At 45.0% G+C, this 21,084-nt stretch overlaps 1 protein-coding gene across 1 annotated transcript in view; it reads right to left on the reverse strand.

Annotated features, from left to right (window-relative positions):
- The window catches only part of efna3b (ephrin-A3b), a 58,601-nt gene extending 43,935 nt beyond the window's left edge, over positions 1-14,666 (reverse strand). The window contains exons 1-2 of the mRNA XM_047599567.1: positions 14,182-14,666; positions 13,667-13,879 (exon numbers count right to left, since the gene is read on the reverse strand). Of these exons, the coding sequence (XP_047455523.1) occupies positions 13,667-13,776 (110 nt within the window). The 5' untranslated portion in view covers positions 13,777-13,879; positions 14,182-14,666. The remainder of the gene's footprint in view (positions 1-13,666; positions 13,880-14,181) is intronic.
- Between the last annotated feature and the right edge of the window lie 6,418 nt (positions 14,667-21,084).

The raw sequence follows: 21,084 nt of genomic DNA on the forward strand, positions 1-21,084 counted from the left end.
CTGCTCGTGATGCAACACAAATGCTGGGCTTTGCTGTTGGCCTCAAGGGGGAAAAAAAAAAACTCTACTCACTCGGCGTAGCGCGAGCAACAATTTACAACACACACACACACACAGAGTGGGCGGATGGGTGGCATCATTCCGTTTTCAATCATATTTTAGCGAACAGGGCTGCGTGGTGTGTGTTTTTCTCATATATTTGCGTGTGGGGGAGTGTGTGTGTTCTCCCTTTGCTCCGTTTTATTTGATGAGGGCTGGTAGAAAATAACAATGTGATCCCTTGAGGAACCCGTGGGAGGTAATGACAGACACTGTCCCCATGAAACAAGTTTTGCCCGCACATATGTGCGCGTTAGCGAAAGACTGTGTGTGTGTGATGATACGGAGGTGAGAAAACAGAAGGGGAAGATGGAAAGAGATGTAGAGGAGGAGAAAAGTATGCATATGTATGGGTCTAATACATGTGTGGGTGGCATGCTTGTAGGCTGTGGGGCATTCACATGCCTTCTTTTTTTTTCACACACACACACACACTAGAATGGGAGGAGAGTTTGCCTGGCTGCGAAGAACCCGGCTCCATCAACACAACACATCCTATTTCCCAACATCCCCTCCCACATCTCCCTCCACCACCGCCACCACCTTTATTTCCCTCTCTCCCGGGAAGTGACACAGAATTCTTTTTAACTGCAGTACATTCATTACAACAACCCTGCAACCCCCGCATCCTCCACGCGGCTCCTCCACCCACCACACACCCCTCCCCTCCCCTCCCTCTCGCACAAGTGAAAATTAAGACAGTGTATGCATGCACCTCCAGCAGTCGTCCCGGGCTTTACGCTTTCATTAGCGGCGAGACAGTCGAACGGGACGGAGGCCTCGGCCCGAGATAGTAAACACTCATTCATATGCATCCTTACTACGGCTACGGCGCTAGCACATTCTTGTACCTCGGAGCACCGGAGCAGAGCGTAGAGCCTACAGACAGCGTGGGTGTTAGGAGTGATGCCAGCCATCCTCATTGTATCTCTCCCTCCTCCGACAACCATTGACTCTGTTCAGTGTGCACACATGTATTCAAAAAGACACCGGCGTCTCTTGTGGAAATGTAGGCGAATGTTGGAAAAAAAAAATGAATTGCACACTATAAGCTACAGTAATCTATCTATCTATCTATCTATCTATCTATCTATGCAATGCTGCGAATAAATGACTGAATCTGTTTTATGAACCACTGGATTTGCACACAGTAGCTATGACAGAAGACTAGATTCTTATGTATTTAATTTAGCGAATTACTGGATATACAGGCTTTTCAGTTTGGTTCTTACATCAGTGTATTCTCAATGGAATTTTTAGCAGGTAGCTATGTCTATGTTTCGCACGGATAATATTTCTTATACTCTACTGAAGTAACTCTGATTTAGAGATTCCCAGTCTTTACATGAATGCTAAATAAAATGATGCGTTTATGTAAAACCTCAATCAGAATAGAATTTCTTGACATGAATTGGTTCTACCGGCTGTGAGGTGCTGTTAGTTTGGTCTTATTTCAGCTCTCCTTCCGGCTCTGGTCATCTTTTTAGTGCAGGATGTAGCTTGTATCAACAGTTCCTCGTTTTGCAGTCGCCATTTTTCTATCGTTTCTCCAAAGTCTTTACATCGCTGAAAGTATGTGTTAATTCCAAAGATGAGATGAGATCACGCGTTTACACGGTTATTTAAATCAGAATCAGCTTTATTTGGCCATGAATGCACAAATACAGCAGCTAATGGATGGGTCACACTACTGCTCTCAAGTCAACTGAAAATTGAAATGGCTACGAAGCTGTTTAGCAAACTAAACATTTCTACCGGGGCGGATACATCCTCATTGACCTGTGAAACCTTAAGCACCACTCAGACTTTAGTTTTACCTGACGAGACCATGTTCACTAATTAAAAATACAATTTAAGGCTGCAAATTACAATTCTCTATTATCAGTATATCTCTCAATAATTTATGTGTTCCCATCACAATTTCCTAGAGCCTAAGGGAATGACGTGAAATAGGTTTTTGTCCGTCCAGGTGCTCAACATCCAATGATATTCTTTTTTTTTTTTTTTAATGGTTTTCAGCTAGTACATACACGGCGCCATAATAAAACCATTCCACTGATGCTGTCTATTTCTGCTCAACTGAGAGCAGCAACTAATGCTCATCATTATCTATTCATGTTACTGTTCATTTTTTAATCAAACGATTAGCTGTTTAGTGAAAAAACATGTCACAGCTGAAGATGAAATCTGCTGTGTTTTGTCCAAAACTCAATATAATTAACACGATGAAAGAGAGAGGAACGGGAAGCCCTTACATTAAAGAAGCTGGAACCAATGAATATTTGCAACTTGAAAACGTTGCAACGCATCATGGATTATAAAAATAGCAGATAATTAATTTCTTTATATTAAATAACCTCAACTACAGTAAATCACATTTACCCCGTAAACACACTCACAAGCCCTAAAAAAAAAAAAAAAAACACAGCCAAGAGCTACGACATCAAGTTGACATTCAGCACAAACTGGCCAAGATGTGAAAACGAGACCAGGAGTCCCTCACGAAGAAGCAGCGAGAACCGAGCAGAAAATACCAACACACACTGGGAGCTCATTGTCTAGTCTGAAGAGACAGACTCGAGAGTAGTACGATGATGCAGGGGAGGACAATGAGGAGGAGAAGAAGAGGAAGTGATGCCAAGAGGACGAGCCAACAGGAGAGACATGGAGGCAGAGGGAGGAAGGGGAGGGAGAGGACAGGCTGAAACATCCAGAGAAGAGTGCAGTGTCTGTGGGACGCCATCGATCCAACGCTGGCAGAAATAGACAGCCACACCAGGAGCGGCAGAGGCTCTCTGAGACACACAGCAGTGCTGCTGACCCGACACACATCTTAACAGCAGGAGCACTTCATACATGAGCAAGCACACACTCCTTTTCAACACACGCGCACCACGTGCACGCACAGATTCCACCAGAGGTGGAAACGTAAAATGACCGGCTTGAGAAGTAAACACAAAAATCGAAGATAACTCCAAGCACAAGCCTGACAGAACTATAAGCAACACCACCGACCATCAGTGGACAGTGGACACACGGGTTTCATTCATGCTCCTCTGTCCGTTGATTGTTCCAAGATAAATCAGTCACAAAATCTTGCCCCACAATTTCTTTAAATACACATTAACCTGAATCCAACATATTTTAGTAAAGGGATAAATGGAGTCAGAAGACGTTATTGCCACCCTACTGTCGCACATGTTTGGTAATAAAATGAATATCTGAACCTGTATATTATTTGAAAAGCTTAATACTGAATGCAAAATGATAATAATAATGCATATTTATAAATAGCAATATAGGCCTAGTTTAATATAGAACACATATGAGACACTTAAATGTCTGCATGTCTTATGTCTGTATATAAATGCTTGTTTATCCCATGTAAAATGGGCTGTATATTTTATTTGTAATTCTTTACTACCTCATTCTCATTCTTTTTAAGATTATTTTATCTTAGTTTGATTGTTATTCTAATGTCTATGTCTGGGGCATATATGTTCTTTCTCATCTTGGGACTCTTGGGAAAAAAAATATTTCCCCGTGGCGATCAATAAATTGATCTTGAATCTTGACTATAGTAGGTAGGGGGTCCCTACTTAATCTACCCATCAGTTCAGGGGTCCTTGGCCTGAAAACGTCAGCTGCAGTCCCGGTTGTTTTGGGTACTGTTGTGATAGTGTAATCCTCGTTTTGGTTCAAAACTCAAAAAACTCTAAAGGATTTTATTTGTATTTGTGTTATATATATATATATATATATCATAACTAACTACCTCCCAGAGCTACACACATGGTTGACCACTCTGCACACAGATACAGCGCACAGCGACAAACTAAACATGACACCAAACTAAACGAGTACAACTCCAAAATCGATTCAACGTCATCATTATACGTGAGTTTTCTGCCTGGTTTCCACTGAGGCCGACTGGTTCCTGTTGCCACCAGGAGCAGAGTCGTTGCACAGTGAACATTTCTGCCTCTTTCTCTGGCCTGGCTGGGACTGATTAAAGCCTTCTGCTGAAACAAGGTCATAATTCACTTAGCCGTTTCCCAATTTCCGCATAATTACCCTCCTGCTGCACAAACGCTAACATGCACGGACACACACAACCGCGCGCACTCGCGCCGAAGCTCAGACACAAACACATTTCCTCTCTGATTTGTGTCATTACTGAGAGGAGAGTGGTTAAAAGGTTTCAGAGTTGGTCTCTTAGTGACAGCTTAAATGGATAAAACCTCAATTAAAGACTCTCTCCCTCTCTGCCGCGCTCTCTCTGTGGATGGAATAAGCATAATTCTCTATCCTCTGCAGTTAGCTGAAATGGGGAGTCGGCCTAGCCTCTATTCCTTCTGGCTACCAAATCAAACCTTCACAATCAAGCCTTTCTCATATCTCCCCGTAATTGTTTCTCCTGGAAACCTGTTACGAAGGAGCCCCCTTCAGAATGGAACCCGTCATCATCTCCAGTGCGTGTGCTGAAAAAATGCAGATCAGACGCCGCCCAAATCCCGATGAATCGATAACAACATTCACAATCGAAGCTCAACAATAAGCGTCATTCCTGCCCACTGAGCAGACACAATAAATAGGTTTCCTGTGCTCCCTGCTGCTCCCCTGTCCTGTCCTGTCCCGTCTGCCAACAGTTGATTCCCGGTGAGTGAGGGTTTCATGAAAACAACTGCATTTTCGCGTGTGACTGTATGGGATTGCTAATTGTCATGTCGGTTGAGTTTATTAACGCTAGACCACACCGCTCTGCAGTGATCAGGCCCAGCATATGGCTTCAGACTGCTGCTATGCTGCTATCATTAGCCACAAACACACCATATGAGCATCTGGTGTGTGCGTGCGCGTGTGTGTGTCTAAGAACTGACAGTCATTATTAGCACCCCCTCCTCCTCCTCCAACCACAGCCCCAAGAGCACTGGCAGGGAATAGAGTAGACTTCACATAGAGATCGCTCACACATGCGCGTACACACACACCAATACATAAAGCGCTTTGAAACAGCTTGTAAACATCACAGCCTTGTTATTAGCACCTGATTACACTGCTGGAGCTTAGGCATCGGCTCAGAGAATAATGTTAATATCAGCAACATCAAGTGTGTGCATGTGCATTATTGTGCCTCTAGTCCATCGCCATGGGATCTGTCCCCGCTGGACAATTTGCTCAAATTTAACACATGGGTGGGAAAGATAAATTCTTTCTTCTTCGTTCCGCCGCGCACTTTGTCTAAAATCTACCGATAACGAGAGAAGACGGTCATTCAATAATTCGCCTGTCAGGGAAAAAAAAAAAAAAAAAAAGGCAACTCATCCGCCTCAGAAGGGACCATTTAACTTAAGCGCCGCAAACACTGCGCGGCTCTGACGACGATCCCTTCGGTTACTGCGGCATAAACTCTGAGGATACACAATAAAGATCCACTGAAGCCTTCATTCCACACTCAAAAAGTCACATTCACTGCTGCCGTTTAATTTGCGAGATCTTTCCTTCCTATGCCTGTACTCATGCAGACTCCGTCCTTGGATAACCTCCACACAGACCGCCAACACACAGTGAAATTAGCAGCGAACGCAATGATTGCGTGTGTGTGTTGACGGCACGTGTGCTCATGTGCGCAGATCAGATCAGTTCACTTTCAAATGGCTCTTTGTTCTTACACTGATGAAACACGTCTCTGCTATTGTGCAATCAACTTTTTAAGGTATAATGATTTTCAAACAAGAAGGAAAAGACAGTATCATTTATATCTATTTATTCCAGTTATGTTGTATAACATGCTTATTCTTTAACGTTTTCTGCGAAACCCCCAAATTGTTACTGGTCTTTTTCCGTACATTTTATCATGGAGACTTCCACTGGGATTGGCTCGCTATTGGTGCCAGCCACAAGTGGCCATTTGAGGAGCTACAAATGCTTTCAGCATTTCCCCGTTGGTTCAATTTGTCAACCCATGAGGTTGCCGATTGGTCAGCGCCACGGGGTGTCAAACTCATTTTAGTTAGTGCAAAGAAGAACAAGCAAATTAGGAGAATGTTTATGTTTAATAAAATATCCTTTAAAAAAAAAAAAAAAAATCTTAACAAAATTAAGTGCAATTTGGGCACATTGCAATCTGCTGTTTAGTCCCAGGTCTCAGTCTTGTGTTCTATCCACTTCTCTTACTAAAACAGTGAACACATTAGGAATATCACTTATTTTCATAGAAAAATTGCAGTCTTCTATGTAATTTTCGCACTTTGCAAATTCATCTGTGGGCCAGATTAGACCCTCTGACAGGCCCCTTTTTACCACCTCATAATTTCTTCTGCAAGTATAGACTGTGTCGACCCATGCTGTGTTTAAAGCCTTCACACTCCAGAAGATCTTCTCCCCCGAAACAAAGGCACCATGATATATTGTGCGTCACCCTTTGGCCTGAGGTTTGATTTTTAGTCCATATCACTAAGTCATGCTACGCCCCCGCTATGATATGAGATCTGTTCAAATAAATTTAATTCATACCTGTTTAATCATCAGTCACTGCATTAAGGCGGGAAGCTGACCAATTTCTAAAATGCCAGAGAGTCACATAGAGCTGCTCCTGTCCAATAAACCATGTCACATTCGACATTTATAGTATATGAAGGTGGGAGAGAAGCCCAACAACACGGGAGGTGGGAATATGGAAGAAGCCTTTGGAGCAATATATTCAGTGATAACCTACAGAAGATACAGTTATTGTCTTTATCTCGCGTTAAGAGACGTCCTTTGTGGAGGACCAAAGCGGAGTCATTGTGACATCAGGTGCAGGAAGACCCCATCTATCCCTGGATGTTTTTCAGGTGCCAGTTTTAGCAGCTGTCACTTGTCCTTTCTGTGACAGCAATTCCACTGTTGCCGGAACACTTCAGCGCTGTTAAGCACCAAGCGTGGACAGTGATGGAAGCAGGAATGTGGAGGAAGGAATCTGCAACACACTTTGAGATCGCCTCATTTTAACACCTGTGTACACCTGGCCAGAACCCAGGTGCGGCTGCCGCAGCGTGGGTCTCGGAAAGTTACATTAATTGGCCCACCTTGTCCGAACACCTGAGAGGAGCTTTAAATCACTTTCAGACTGTCCAGACAGCACTTCTGAGAAAGTATACTGTGGCCTTAACACAGAGAAAAGCAAGGAAAGCAATCACACACACTCTCACTCACACCTTTAGGTAATTTAGACTTCCCAGTCTCACTGTTGGCATGCGGCTGGAGGCAGGTGGAAACTGAAGCACCAATAAGAAAAACCCACACATGCACAAAAAGCAATAAGAAGCTAACCTGGAATCATATTATCGGGCGTATCTAATCGGAAAATAAGTCCTAACTGGCCCAACAGTCACAGAGAGATAATGGTCATCCTTTCAGTACGAGAGATAAAAGAATTTTATCTGTGTTTACAAGTGAGGAAAATCTGCTTCAGGATTTAGCTGAGCTCCAGAGCTTCTCTAAGGTGTTTCTTAGCAGGCTGCAAATGCAACGATAACCTTGCACGGCCATTTCTGCAGATATGGGCATATAAATGTAAATAATTTAATTTGAAACAACAAATGCCAACTTTAAAGGCACCCAACGGTACCGACTGACTTCAAGAATTCCAATTTATTGATACTAATTTTGTTCGGGATGCAACGTCCCATCCGAACACGCCGTTCATGCATAACCCACACTGGACATGATGGACTGGACATGCAAATGTGTGTTTTCTGTGTGTTTTATCAGCAACGTAAATCACATAAACCTTTGGTTCAAGCATTGACAAAGACGTATTGCAAGTTAATTCATATCCATATCCTTGACGATGAAAACAGCCCACAAAAACAGCACTTACTATTTCAACCAAGGTCAATAACCCCCCACTTACACTAAATTTAATCGTGTGGCCATCCAAACGGATTTCTGTACTTATCATTTCTTCTCAGTTGTCCAGATGGGAATTAACGTCGACTCCATCTGCAGTATCACAGCACTCGTGCGTAGTTCACTTAGCTTGTGAATTCACTGCAGCCCACCACGCTACACCTCCACCTCCCCCGAGGCCGACTACATCAAAAATAAATTCTCAACGAGTTGGAAGCACTAGCAGTGGTACTACTTTCTGTGTTCAGTTGTATTTTTTTCCTGCCGTATCAAAATCATCTGGCAGTGGGTCCTGATTGATTTGAAATCGTAGATTGTGATCGGCGTTCTTCGACAGCTCAGATTGCCATGAAGCACTTTTCTAAAACGAGAATGAGTTACTGGTGGATGATTACGCTAAGAAATAAAAAATAATTCTAATATTACTCAGGGTGTTTTTAATCATCATGTTGATGTGGGTTCTATTGAGGACACTGAGAATTACTGCAAAGACGGCTGAGTCACAACGTGGGAACAGTCGCCTCCACCTGGACCAGCCATTTACACCTAGAAGACCCTCACTTTGTGTCAGGCTTGATCTAAATGGAACAACTCATACAAGTTTGGTCTTAGCAGAATTACATCTGTAGATTCCCTGAGAACCATCTTCCTTTGAATCCAGACCAGTGACAACTTAGCGTTTGACTCCAGACCAAACGAGCACCAACGCTTAACATCAATACTCCATTTTCACAGCAATGCTTCCGATTAGTCGATCATGTAAGCGGGACGGAGCCCGAGGAAATGAAAGAGCCAATCGAGATGCAGAAAAACACATTTTCATGTTTTTTATCTTGTCTTTTTCTCATGATCAATGCACGTCTTATGTGCGAGTGTGTAAATTCATGCCATCTGCAAAGGGAGCCCGTTTGGAGAATGATACATGAGAGGTGGCTTTGGTCAAAATCTGAAAGCGCAGGGAGAGGAGAAGAGAGCGGAGAGTGAAAGAAAAGAAAGTGTGGGTGAGGTGAGGGCAGGGGGGGAAAAGACCTCAAAAGCAACGCCACGTATTTTTCGAGATTTAGCCCAAGTTAATTTCCCAGAGAAAGAGCCTCGCAAGATTCGCATTAAAGCGCACGGCTCCCAAAATACCACCACCCCGGGAGTGCTTTCCCATCAGGCAACTGGAGGAGGAGAGGAAGCACACACCTGAAATCTAGCACACCCCCAAAGAGAAAAAGACAGAAGACAGAAAAGGGTAAAATAATTCACTTCTTTTCCTCCTTTCCTCTGCATGTCCCTTATTAGTGCTCTCACCTACCAGACAATACCTGTCCAATCAGAAAAAAATATTTACTCCTGCAGACGCAGAGACAGAGAGAGGAGAGCAACAGCACGGGGAGAGAAGACCACTAGATCTTATTATGCAAAGAGTAGTCATCCATCACACAGGTGTTCCCTATTGCTTTTAATTAATGACGTCTCTGTGAGAGCGTCTGCACACACGCACACACGCACACACACACACACAAGTTCACACCCGCCAACCAGACTCCATTCACCCGTACGCTATGTGGCCTTATTATTCGTCACTAATGAATAGTCTGATCACTGTGTCTGTGTAACGGTTATGATCATCGCCGAGCCTGTGTGGTGTGAGCTTCTGCTGCACGTGTGCCCGGGCAGCCCCGGCTGACATATATAGCTGATGATGGATGCGTTGCATAAACATGCACACACACACAGGCGGGCCTTGCGTCTCGCGATTATGAGTGAGTAATACTCCTCTTTGTGCAGATATTCATAAATGTAAATACTGTTGTCCTAAGTGGGGCTGGGAGACAGATAGGTTTGTGTTGCTGTCAAAGGGAATTGTCGATTGGCCTCTTTAATCCTCTCTTCTGAGTTCCCACCTCCCTCCGTCCTCCGTCTCGCGCTCCCACAGGTTTAAAGCAGGCTCGTGTTGCAGGGGCCTCAGTGCGTGTGGATCAGGGCTCTGGCCCGGGCGTTATTACCATTATCACGCTGACCCTCCTCCAACTGCTCTATAATAATTCAGCACAGAAACCATCTTTATTGGACGCAACTTCCTCTCTCCCCTCCTAGCAGTCTCGCAGCATTCCTCTCTCTTCTCATATCCGCGCATTATTTCTCTCCCTCCTTGCGTGACGTGTCTCTCCACTCCCTGACGAGCTGGGTGAATGCGAAACCAGTTCCACCTCAGCATCAATTACCCCACATACGCATGTGCATTTATACGACAACAGCTGGCTTCATCCTAGAGACGCGCGGGAAGGTTGATGGGAGTCGTGGATTAACACAGGCCCTGACACGCTGCACGCGTTTGTTTGTGTGCGGCCTAATCACTCGCATAATATACATCTGATAAAATACTGGATATCAGCAGATATCTCTTATGCAAATCTGCTAACCGCTGCGTTATTAAATTACACACATACATATGTATAGCAGCGCGCTACACACTCGTTGCGCACACACTCAATCTCCCAGCGGTGGTTAATTGCCAGGTGGCGGAAGATAATGTGTGATTTAACGGACTGATGGATTTGTTTTTGTTTCGGTCACCCATCAATGAACAGAGACATCTGTAACAGGGCAAAGGCACACATACACCAGGTCCCACACACACACAAACAAAAAACAGTTAAACACACATTCACGCCCAGGGATATCGGTGACAAGTGACTGATAGGCGTAGAGGTAGCAGCCTTTGTGCAAGACGCAGACGTGGGAAATGATTCATCGTCTAGAAGTTAAAAACAGGCCACCGTGGGGATGTGTGTATGTTTGTGGATATATGTTGGCACGCTACGGCGTGAGCGCGCACAAACACAGACACGCTCATCAGTGTGTGTGTGTGTGTGTGTGTGTGTGTGTGTGTGTGTGTGTGTGTGAAGCAGTTAATCCCTGGTAACAGTCTCAGCCTGTCTCTTGTGGTTGATGAGTGGCTCGGGGTCAGAAGCTGGTTGAGAAACTGCAGGGTCCCGGGGCTTTACAATGTGTTTACCACTCACACTGACAGCTATACTACAGCTTATTATTGGCCTTCTAAACCTCCACGCTACAGAGCAAGTTCGAGAAACTCAGGGGAGGCCGATCGCCAACGGCTAGATTCATGCCAGCCAACCCCACAAATGTTGGATGTAGCGGTATTGAGCGCGGCGATTAAAATGAATTCTCAAAATAGGCTCATAGGCTGTTGGGGAAAAAAAAAAATGTCTCAGAGGTGTATGAAAGAGTAGATCAGACAGGTTATCCTGCTGTTTATTTGGCTTTTGTGTTACCGCCGTCCATGGCCCTTTTCTCTTCTAATTCACTAAGTAGGCTGAATTGAAAAAGTTATCCCCGACTCACGGTTCACGCGTCGTCACTGTGCATGTGCGCGGTGAGGAAGAGACGGAGAGCACGAGATGGGAAGATCAGGGATGAGGCAGGTCCACCGAGATGCAATGCGTTCTTTAATTAACCACAGCCTTTTATAAAAGACGCACACACTAGGACTCACACTGCAGGGGCTAAGCCTATTCTGCCACTGGAATAAAAAAAAAAAAAAAAAAACATATTGGCAGTGAATGTGTGGGGAGAGAGAAGAGAGGCTGCTGGGCTCTGCAGTACTCAGCTCCTGGACAGTCAGGTTAAAGGTTAGGCTGCTCCAGACTGCTCTGGTTCTCCTTCTGCTTTGTCTGGAAAAAAAACAACGACTGCACGCTCTGAACGTACAGCAGAAATCAACTGAAAAATTACTTAATTAAGCGTGTGATTCACCAAGGTTAACACCGTACAGCGGAGGTCCGCGGTTCACATCTTCCCTTCCCTTCACGCCCCGAGCGCCTTTATCCCGCATTTTTACCAAAATCAACTTCTCCCTCCGAAATGAAAACCGAACGTGGAATTTCATTTGCATTTATTTGCAAATTATTCCAGAGTATAGAAATTGAAAATGAGCGCCCTCCACGTGGAGGTTCGCAGAGAAATATCGGCTAAAGCGTATTAGTAGAAACTGTGCAGGCGTTATTATTATTTCCCCTAAAATGTGCGGAAAATAATTTTCTCACTTTGAGGAAAACTAATATTGTTTCCAGCATCGCACCGCAACCAATAACCAAACGTTTTCCGCTCCTATTACTTTATGCAGTACTTCCAGCACAGTAATTCTGTTGTGGTGGTATAAATTCATAGTTTTATTCCACGCCCTGAACTACAATCATTGGCCTCGAGTGATTGTGCGAGGGAAGACTCATTCATCCTCCTCCTCCTCCTCCTCTCGCAAAAACGACTGTGCATTTTCTTAGCCATCACGTTGTTTATGCCTTTAATAAGCCCAGTCATGAGAATGAGTCGCTATTTATCTGACAGTTCATCCTTGGAGCCCAGTAAATTCTGCAGAAGAGGTAAGTACCACATGTTCTGAAAGACGCCTGGTAACCAAAACACATTTCACACAAAGACAAGATTCACCGCGCACGATGCAGAATGAAAAGGAAGGTGTGTGTTAATGTGTCACATGTGTCTTTGTGGAACCTCTGAGACATAACATTTAGATGGAGCAGATCCAGAACTTGCTAAATATTTGAAACTGTGTCAAATACTGGTTTCGGTGACAAATTCGCAACATTTCGTGTGTGTTGCGCCCGTAAACCGAACATGAGATTTTTATGTGCGGATGAGGTTGTGGTTGGTTAAACTCACAATATTTTCCTGTGATTTGTGCAAGATAGTAACGAGATAAGAGCCTAGTGTGCTGCTGCTGCTCGCCGATGCTACATTCTCAAGAATCCAGTAGCAGAGCCGTGGACTCTCGAGGACAGTAATCAAAAGGCAGCTTTCAAGTAAAGCAGAGAGAGTGACGAGAAAAAGAGCTTTTTCACTTGGAGATGGGAGCGAGAAGCAAAGGATTAGGAGGATAACGAAAAGGCCAGCGGACGGAGTGTAAACAAGAAAGGGGGTTAGGGGGATAGAAGGAGAGAGCCGGTCGGAGAGGGAGCGAGAAGGAGAGATTGAATAGTGACACTGCCGCAACACAATGGGGTCAGGATGAAGAAGTGCTCCTAATTGAACCAGATAGAGGGGAAGACAGGGAGAAAAGGCCCGGAAAGACTGAGAGAGGAGAGACATAACACACAGAGAAGGAGAGAAACAGAATCACGTGTGACTGTCTTTCTTTTTTTTTCTCCACAGTGTGTGGGTAAGGGTAGAGGAGGGATGAGAGGAATGAGGGAATAGAACAAACAGGTCGAAGCAGAGATTGGTGGAAACTAAACATGTCTGACCAGACAGAAGGTATTGAAAAAGATGGTTTGGAGGCACCTTGACTGCACAGTGGGGGTCTGACGGAAGCGTTTGGGGCTCAAAAAAAAAAAAAAAATAGCTTTACGTGCAGAGAAACATGAGGCCTGCTTAGGTGGTTTCCATAAATCTGGATCATTTCTTTCTTCCATTAAGTGAAAAACATACATGTGGCTAAAGGTGCCTGCCGATAAAACATTGAAGAGAGGCATGGGAGCCAAGGTTGGAGCAGCAATAAGCCACAGAGGGACTCCAAGTGTGAAGGTATGAAAATGACAGAGAGTGCACACCGGGACATTTCCCTTCCTTTAACAGATGGAGAATAGAGGGATCAAGGGAAACAGCACAGGCACAGTGTGAAGTAGAAAGAGTGAGGAGGGGGTCTTACTGTATGTTAGAGCTGTTCCAGTAAACGGAGTGCCTGTTGGCTGACACCTGGAGCAGGTTCACCCAGGTGAGACTCGTTAGCACCCAGAGAGACAGCGCTATCAGAGCCATGCTCCCGGCTCCTCTCTCGGCCTGCGTCCCTTCGGTCTCTCCGGCCACTCTCTCGGTCCCTTCACCCCACCAAACAACACGACTCAAACATCCCAGCAAATGCCTAGCAGACGGAAGAGGGGGGAAACAAAAGCTTCATGCATGCATACAAACGGTTCAAAGACTGTTCTGGATGTAGTTAATAAGTGTTGTAAAAACTCAAAAGTCTATTGTGGTGTTAAGTGACCGAGCCACCCCCCCTCTACCCTACCACCACCACCACCTCCTCCCCAGTAAACCAGACACTGCGAACCTCCCCCTCCTCCTCCCTCCCCAACAAATCCTGGGGTTTCAAACAAGGGGGTTTATGGTCCGTAAGAACGGGTCCCCTCTATGACTGAGCCTCGCCTGGTCCTCTCTTCTCACCGGGATCTGCAGCTTCCAAGCCCGCCAGATGAGTGTTGGAGGACGGTACCGGGTCCAAGCGGGAGGTCGGTGTTCCCCCGGTGCGTAAAACAGTCCGGTGCGATGCAAAAGAGTTGTGAGCTGCCGATGTGAAAAGGCTCACAGAGGGAAAAATACGCATGGAAAAAAAACGGCCAATCTAAAACAAGTCCTATTCTTCTTCTTCTTCCCCTTCTTAACTGTTCTTGTTATCAGTGTGCTGCTGCAGCTTCTTTTTCTCCCCCTTCCAAGGATCCGAGAGATGCAAAGCACGCCCCGCTCACTGATCTCTCTAATCGCTGCGAACAATTCAACCAGCCAGTTTCATTAGGTCTTCAAGACTCTTTCCGACAACCATCGCTTACGGTGAGCAGCCTGCCCACCCGTCTCTCCCCTCTCTCTCTTGCTCTCCTCCTTCTCCTGTCTGTGTTTGGTAGGCAGCACTCGTTCACTTTCTAACTCCACCCCCTGCGAGCGACAAAAGCGCATTCCTCCAATATCGTGGCCGAGTTGCAGCACATCAGGCATCACTGCGACTTCAAGATTCCTGTCAACTATTCGACCTCCACTGATGGTGTAAAAGTAGAACCCCCCCCCCCTTCTTTTTTTTCCCAGAGAGTCTGCAGCGACCATCTGCAGACCATTTTACAGTGCGACCCCACTTAATGAAAAACACGTAGAGGCTCACACAAAATTATTTCCTGTTTTCATCACAAAGGCCAAAAACACCCACATTCCCACCTTTATACATTTACTTTCTTACATTTACAGCAAGGTATGTTATTAGTAAAGTGCTGTTTCATTTGCACGTTTTTCCACATTGAACGCACCAACTTGGGAGTATATACTGAGTTCCCTTCATGGCTGATGAGTTGGAGATGAATGCAGCAGATCCGTCCTGCAGATTCATGGTGAAATGTTCAGTAATTTGTCCCCTCTGTCACCTCCACTGTACAAACTGTGCATCTAAGGTGTGCATGTGTATGCGGGGAGGGGGGAGAGAAAAAGAGAGCGAGAAAGGAGAGAGGGGCCAGACAGGGAAAGAGACAGGAGGAGGAGTGAGAAAAAAAGGAGAGAAACAGCAGATAGGAGAAAGATTGTTACAGTTTTCTCGCTGCCTGCTGGGAATGAGTTGGTTAAGGAGAAGTCAGAATGATTTATTGGGAGAAAAAAGGAGGGAAATAGCGAAGAAGGAGAGCAAGAAAGAGAGAGAGATGAGGTGCCATTGGGGAATCCCTCTGTCTTCTCTGGTCCTTCCACCCCTCTCATGAGCTGTCCATTTAATCCCTTCTTCTTCCCTCTTCTCTCCCTCCCTCTCTCTCTCTCTCCGCTTCATCCTCTGCTCACCTTATTCTCCACTTTCAGATGAAAACTTTCTCCACTACGTGCTACCAGGCCCTGGTGTTTTGCCTCCATCTTCTGTTTGTGGTGGTCCACCCGTCCCCTCAGCCTCTCTCTCTCTCTCTCTTTACCTCTCCACATCTCTGTTACAACAGGCATGCATTTATTTTAACGAGCTCTCATCCTTTTCCTCTACTCCTTCCTCTCCTGTCAATCATTCATCCCCCTCCTTTATATCTCCCTTCATCACGACACTGAATTGTGCAGTATCGTGGCAAATGCCTGGCACCTTCATTGTTGAGAGAGAGAGAGTTTGATAAAAAAAAAAAAAAAAAAAGATTGCTATCGCTCTCTTGCAACTGTCAGCAACTGGTTAGCGTATCATAGCGTGGAGCCGAGAAACAAGAGGACACTTGGTCTGTCATCATTGTGACTGTACGTCTTCTCTGTGAGAACCACAAGAAAAATCTGCACGGTAACTCAAAGTAAAGTTTATGCCTCCTCAGCCAGTCTACGTGGAGCCTAAGTTGTGGTCTACACGAGTGGCCTACACTGCTGTGAGCATTTACACTTGTTAAGGTCTCTCTGTAGTTATGGCTCCAAAATGTTAGCTGTGGTGGGACTTCTACACCACTGTCTTGAGTTCCTTCAAGTATATCCAACATGCAGGAGGTATATGAATGCAGCAGAAAGGAGAAAAGAACTTGAGAAATGCATTTTAGGCCGATAAAAGATGTTGCAGTTTGTGTTTCTGCAACATGCAGCTGCATTTCTGGTGAGGGGGAACATGCAGGCTAGGGTATGGTGACTGGTGCATTCCTTCTGCACATCTTTAACATACAGATCATTCCTGATTGACTGCACAGTGCTGTTGGTTGTAAATATAATATGTGGCCATGTATTAAAGGAAACTGTAAATCAGACAAAAAAAAAGAAAATAGCTGAAAATACAGCAACAGTAGAAGCAAACTTTTGTTGGAAAAAAAGAACAAAAAATTCAGTTTCTCGCTTTTCCATTTGGTTTCCTTTAAACAGACGCTGACATGTTCGGTTTCAGCAAACGCTCCTGTCAATTCTAATCATCAAGGTTGGATTTTTCAGGCGCAGGCTGCAGCGCCATTGGATTACTTTTGTATTGGGGTTATTATGAGAAACGACCCCAGGGCTGCCTGCACGCGGTGACACCGAGGCTCTTATGACATTTCCAACCCAGAGACGGCCAACAACACATCTGTCAAGGGCTTCTTTCTGAAACCTCTAAATCTAATCGGGGCTTTTCTCATAGCACTGATAATTGGATATTATGCCTCCGTAGGCCTCGCATCCCTCTGCAGAGGCCCCGGGAAGTAAACAATACAGAGCCGGTCTCTTGCATGTGCACGAACATCATGTGAAAACGCTCTTTTCGCTCACTGTTTAATACGTCTCATTGTAATGGCATTCTTGAACCGGGAGTCTCTTTCTCACTCCGCCTCCTGCTCGCTCTGTTTCTTGGCCTGCTTCGCTGTTCACTGTTGTGTTAGTAAATTGTACTGACACTCCCCCCGCCTCCTCTCGCTCCCTCACCACCCCTGCCGCTCTCCCTCCCTCCCTGTCCCTCTCTCACCCGACTGACTGACACGAATTTTCAATTTCTCTGTTTACCTTTCACTGCTGTGCCTAAAACAACACTGGTACAGACTAAGAGCAAGGGGGGGAGACTGGAGGGAGGGAGGTGGGAGGGAGAGTGGGCCAAGGGTGGAGATGGAGATGAGCGGGGAAGAGTATCGGAGGATGAAAGAAGAGAGAGGAGGAGAGGTGCCACTAAGATTGGATGGGGGGCGGTGGGAGGGGGGGCTTGCAGAAGCGAAAGAGGTGCAAAAAGAGAGAACAGGGCTTTCTCTGTGTTTTGGTTGGAGAGGAATCCAAGGGGGAAAGAGGAAAAAGAAGAAGTGAGGGGTTAAAGGAAGGAGAAGGGGAGCTGAGACTTCTGAACGAACTGATCCAGCGGAGGTGATAGAAGGGAAAAGAGAAAGGATGGAAGCGAAAGGGTGGAAGAGAATTTAAGTCGGGGCTGGGAGAAAAAGTTAGATGGGGCACAGAACATTAGGAGTGCAATGAGATATAGAGAGTGAGGGGGGAGAGAGAGATTTATAGAGGTGCAGAAAGAGGGAGAGGACAGCAAGAGTGATGTGTGGAGAGAGGCTTTTTTTAAGAAGACGGGATAGATGGAGGGAAAGAAGGAGGAGCGGGCGTATATATAGAGAGAGAGAGAAAGAGAGAGGGAGAGAGAGCTCAGAATAGATACGCTCTCAACAGCATGAAATATTGAACGAAGGAGAGCGAACACAAGAAGAGGCGAAGAAAATGGAGGGACTGATAAAGACAAATACAATCGTTTTTTGTGCGCGCGCGCGTGTATGTGTGTGTCGTTTGGAGACAGAGGAAGATGAGAGGGAAGAAGAGTAGGTGACAGGAATATGAAGAATAGTCGCTGCTGGCTGAAGACCAACACACACGCACACACACACACACACACACACACACACACACACGTGGCTTCGCGTTCAGATTACTCCCATGTGTGGAGGAGCTGGAGCGGAATTCGGCGGTGTTGAAAATATCACACTGCAGAATGCGTTTCATCACTACTTGCACCAAGCCGGCGCTCGCACACGTTCGCACGCATGCATCTCCCCACCCAACCCCGTCTCCCTACCCCACTTCCTTTGATCTCACTTCTCACTGATCTTCTCCCCTTCCATGTCAAATATTTAGACTGCGTTTGGCAGGTTTGACGAAAATTACCATGGAGAAATGATTTTATTTATTTAACTTCCCCCATCATCACAAGTCAATGTCAGTGGCTCGGAGTGAGTAGCATTGATTCACGAGCGAAACGTGGAATGCTGAGTTTCCTGTTTCGCACGTCGTCTCTAATGCAGGAAATTCCCGTTGATAGATCACTGAGAAAAATAAGCACACGAACAGTTCATTTAGAACAGTAGGAATTCACACGTTCACGCTCCACACACCGAATGATGAGTCAACACCCTCTCTGACGCTGTCGCTTGCAATTGAGCGTTGAGATTATGCCTCATTTTGGATAAATGGCTGTATTTTTTTAATTAATGCGGGCTGCGCAGCCCCGCGGGGAATCTTAATCTCGAGCTGAGCCCAAGAGGTGTGTCATTTTAACAACAGCATTCATAGAGATATCTGAGCAACATCTCGTCTGTGGAAGGATGTCACGACGGCAGATAGCTCTTTCCCCGTCTCGCTACCACAGGCACACGCCCTTACTCTGCATTTTTACTAAAGATCTTGACATAAATTAGATGGGGTGCATCAGTGAGGGGAGAGCTGCGCTTACAGTAAACAAAGGAGAAAGAAAAAGAGGAAGAAAGGGTGCAGTAACATCTGTACATGTATCATCAACACCCATGACTTAACTTCTAAATGTAAAGTGTCTATTATACACACTCAAATGAAATCACATGCATTCTAATGTCTAAATTGTAGACATTTTTAGACGTGTACAGTCCAAACTGATGGCCTATAAAAAGGTGTGTCAAGGTGTCACACAAGAGGCAACTCCTGATGGATAAAAGCAAAGAACTCTCTCAAGACCTTCACAACCTTATTGTTGCAAAACATTCTGACCCCATTGGTTACGGAAGGATTTCTAAACTTCTGAATGTTCCAGGGAGCACTGTTGGAGCCATAATCCAGAAGTGGTCATTCAACCATAAACCGGCCACGACCAGGTGCTCCTCGCAAGACTTCTGACAGAGGAGTGAAAAAGAATTATCAGAAGAGTTGTCCAAGAGCCAAGGACCACTTAGTGGAGAGCTTCAGAAAGACCTGGAATTAGCAGATAGAATTGTTTCAAAGAAAACAGTGAGCAATGCACTCAACAGCCGTGGCCTGTGTGCACGCTCACCACGCAAGACTCCGTTTCTGAGGAAAAAGCATGTTGAAGCTCGTTTAAAGTTTGTTGCACAACATTTGGACAAGCCTGTAAAATACTGGGAGAACATAGTCTGGTCAGATGCCATAACACACGTCATATTTGGAGGTCAATAGGCACAGCACATCACCCCAAAAACACCATTTGGAGGTGGGAACATCATGGTGTGGGGCTGTTTTTCTGCATATGATACTGGCAAACTTGACATAATTGAAGGGAAGATGGATGGAAAAATGTACGGAGACATTCTTGATAAAAATCTGCTGCCATCTACCAGAATGATGAAGATGAAACGAGGGTGGAAAACACAGAGTCAAGGAAACTCTCAACTGGCTTCAGAGAAAGAAAATAAAGCTGCTAGAATGGCCCAGCCAGTCACCTGACTTGAATCCAATTGAAAATGTATGGAAAGAACTAAAAATCAGAGTTCATTGAAGAGGCCCAAGGAACCTTCAAGATTTAAAGACTGTTTGTGTGAAAGAACGGGCCAAAATCACACCTGAGCAACACATGCGACTACCAGCACCTGCTGAAAATGTCATGTCAGTAGCACCTTTAGAAATATGTTTGCGAAGAAAAACTGTGATGTGTTCACTACTTATTTTACCCACTGCATATTGAAACAGCGTGAGAAGGTGGTAATTCAACTATATCATTTTAGAGGAGGATAGTTTGTGGTGCTGTTAAACTGACTGGAATTAAACGCGGAACCGTTTCTGTTATTTAGCCTACCCCACTGCCCAAAATGTGGTAGTCAAGATATTAGAAACATATGTCAATGCCACTATTCTACAAACCTACAGCCTCCGAAATGAAAACACAGTTGATTCAACACCCCTCTCAGTTATTTTAAACAGATGTTACATACCACGGCCCTAATGAAGCTTTAGTGCACGACTGTTCTATTACAATGCATTCGTTTTCACCAGTGTACCTAATGAATTGGCAGGTGAGCGTACGTGGCGGTATGTCGAAGTGGACTCCCGACAGAAGTACACTAACCCCCTCTGTGTGAGTAAATTGTTATGTACAATATTTATTCAAAGATTATTCACGCTGCCATGCACATTTTTGCACTGCGTGTTCAGCACACCAGCAGCTAGACTGCAACCATGTTATATCAGAATGCAATTGTTTTCATTAGTGCACCTAATGAACCGGCGACTGAGTGTGTATCTGTGCAGCAGTGAAAGTGTGATAGTACACACTGTGGTAAAATGTACGCACTGATCCTGGTCTCTCAGCACCATTCTTCCAAATGATATGTTCTTATTTTGATTATATGGCACCCTGTATAATAAATCTGCGAGGAACCAGGAAGAAAGTAGACACAGGTACTCAGGTTTTAGGTTTGTAGAGAGAGTATGATCACAATTAGGCCTAAAAAGAACTCAACAAAACAGCACCAGATGGAAACTTCATCAACTTAATGAGACACAAGGATAAGTCTATATTTGTTTTCCAGAGATAGTAGGTAGACTTAAAGCATAAAAAAATGATAACAGTTAACAATGAGTACTGGACAGCTTTAGAGTAGGCTTGTACTTTGTGGGCCAAAAAACAAACAAAACAAAAAAAGAATGAGTTTTATCTGA

Source organism: Mugil cephalus, chromosome 11 (assembly GCF_022458985.1).
Source record: "Mugil cephalus isolate CIBA_MC_2020 chromosome 11, CIBA_Mcephalus_1.1, whole genome shotgun sequence".
Taxonomy (NCBI): Eukaryota; Metazoa; Chordata; class Actinopteri; order Mugiliformes; family Mugilidae; genus Mugil; species Mugil cephalus.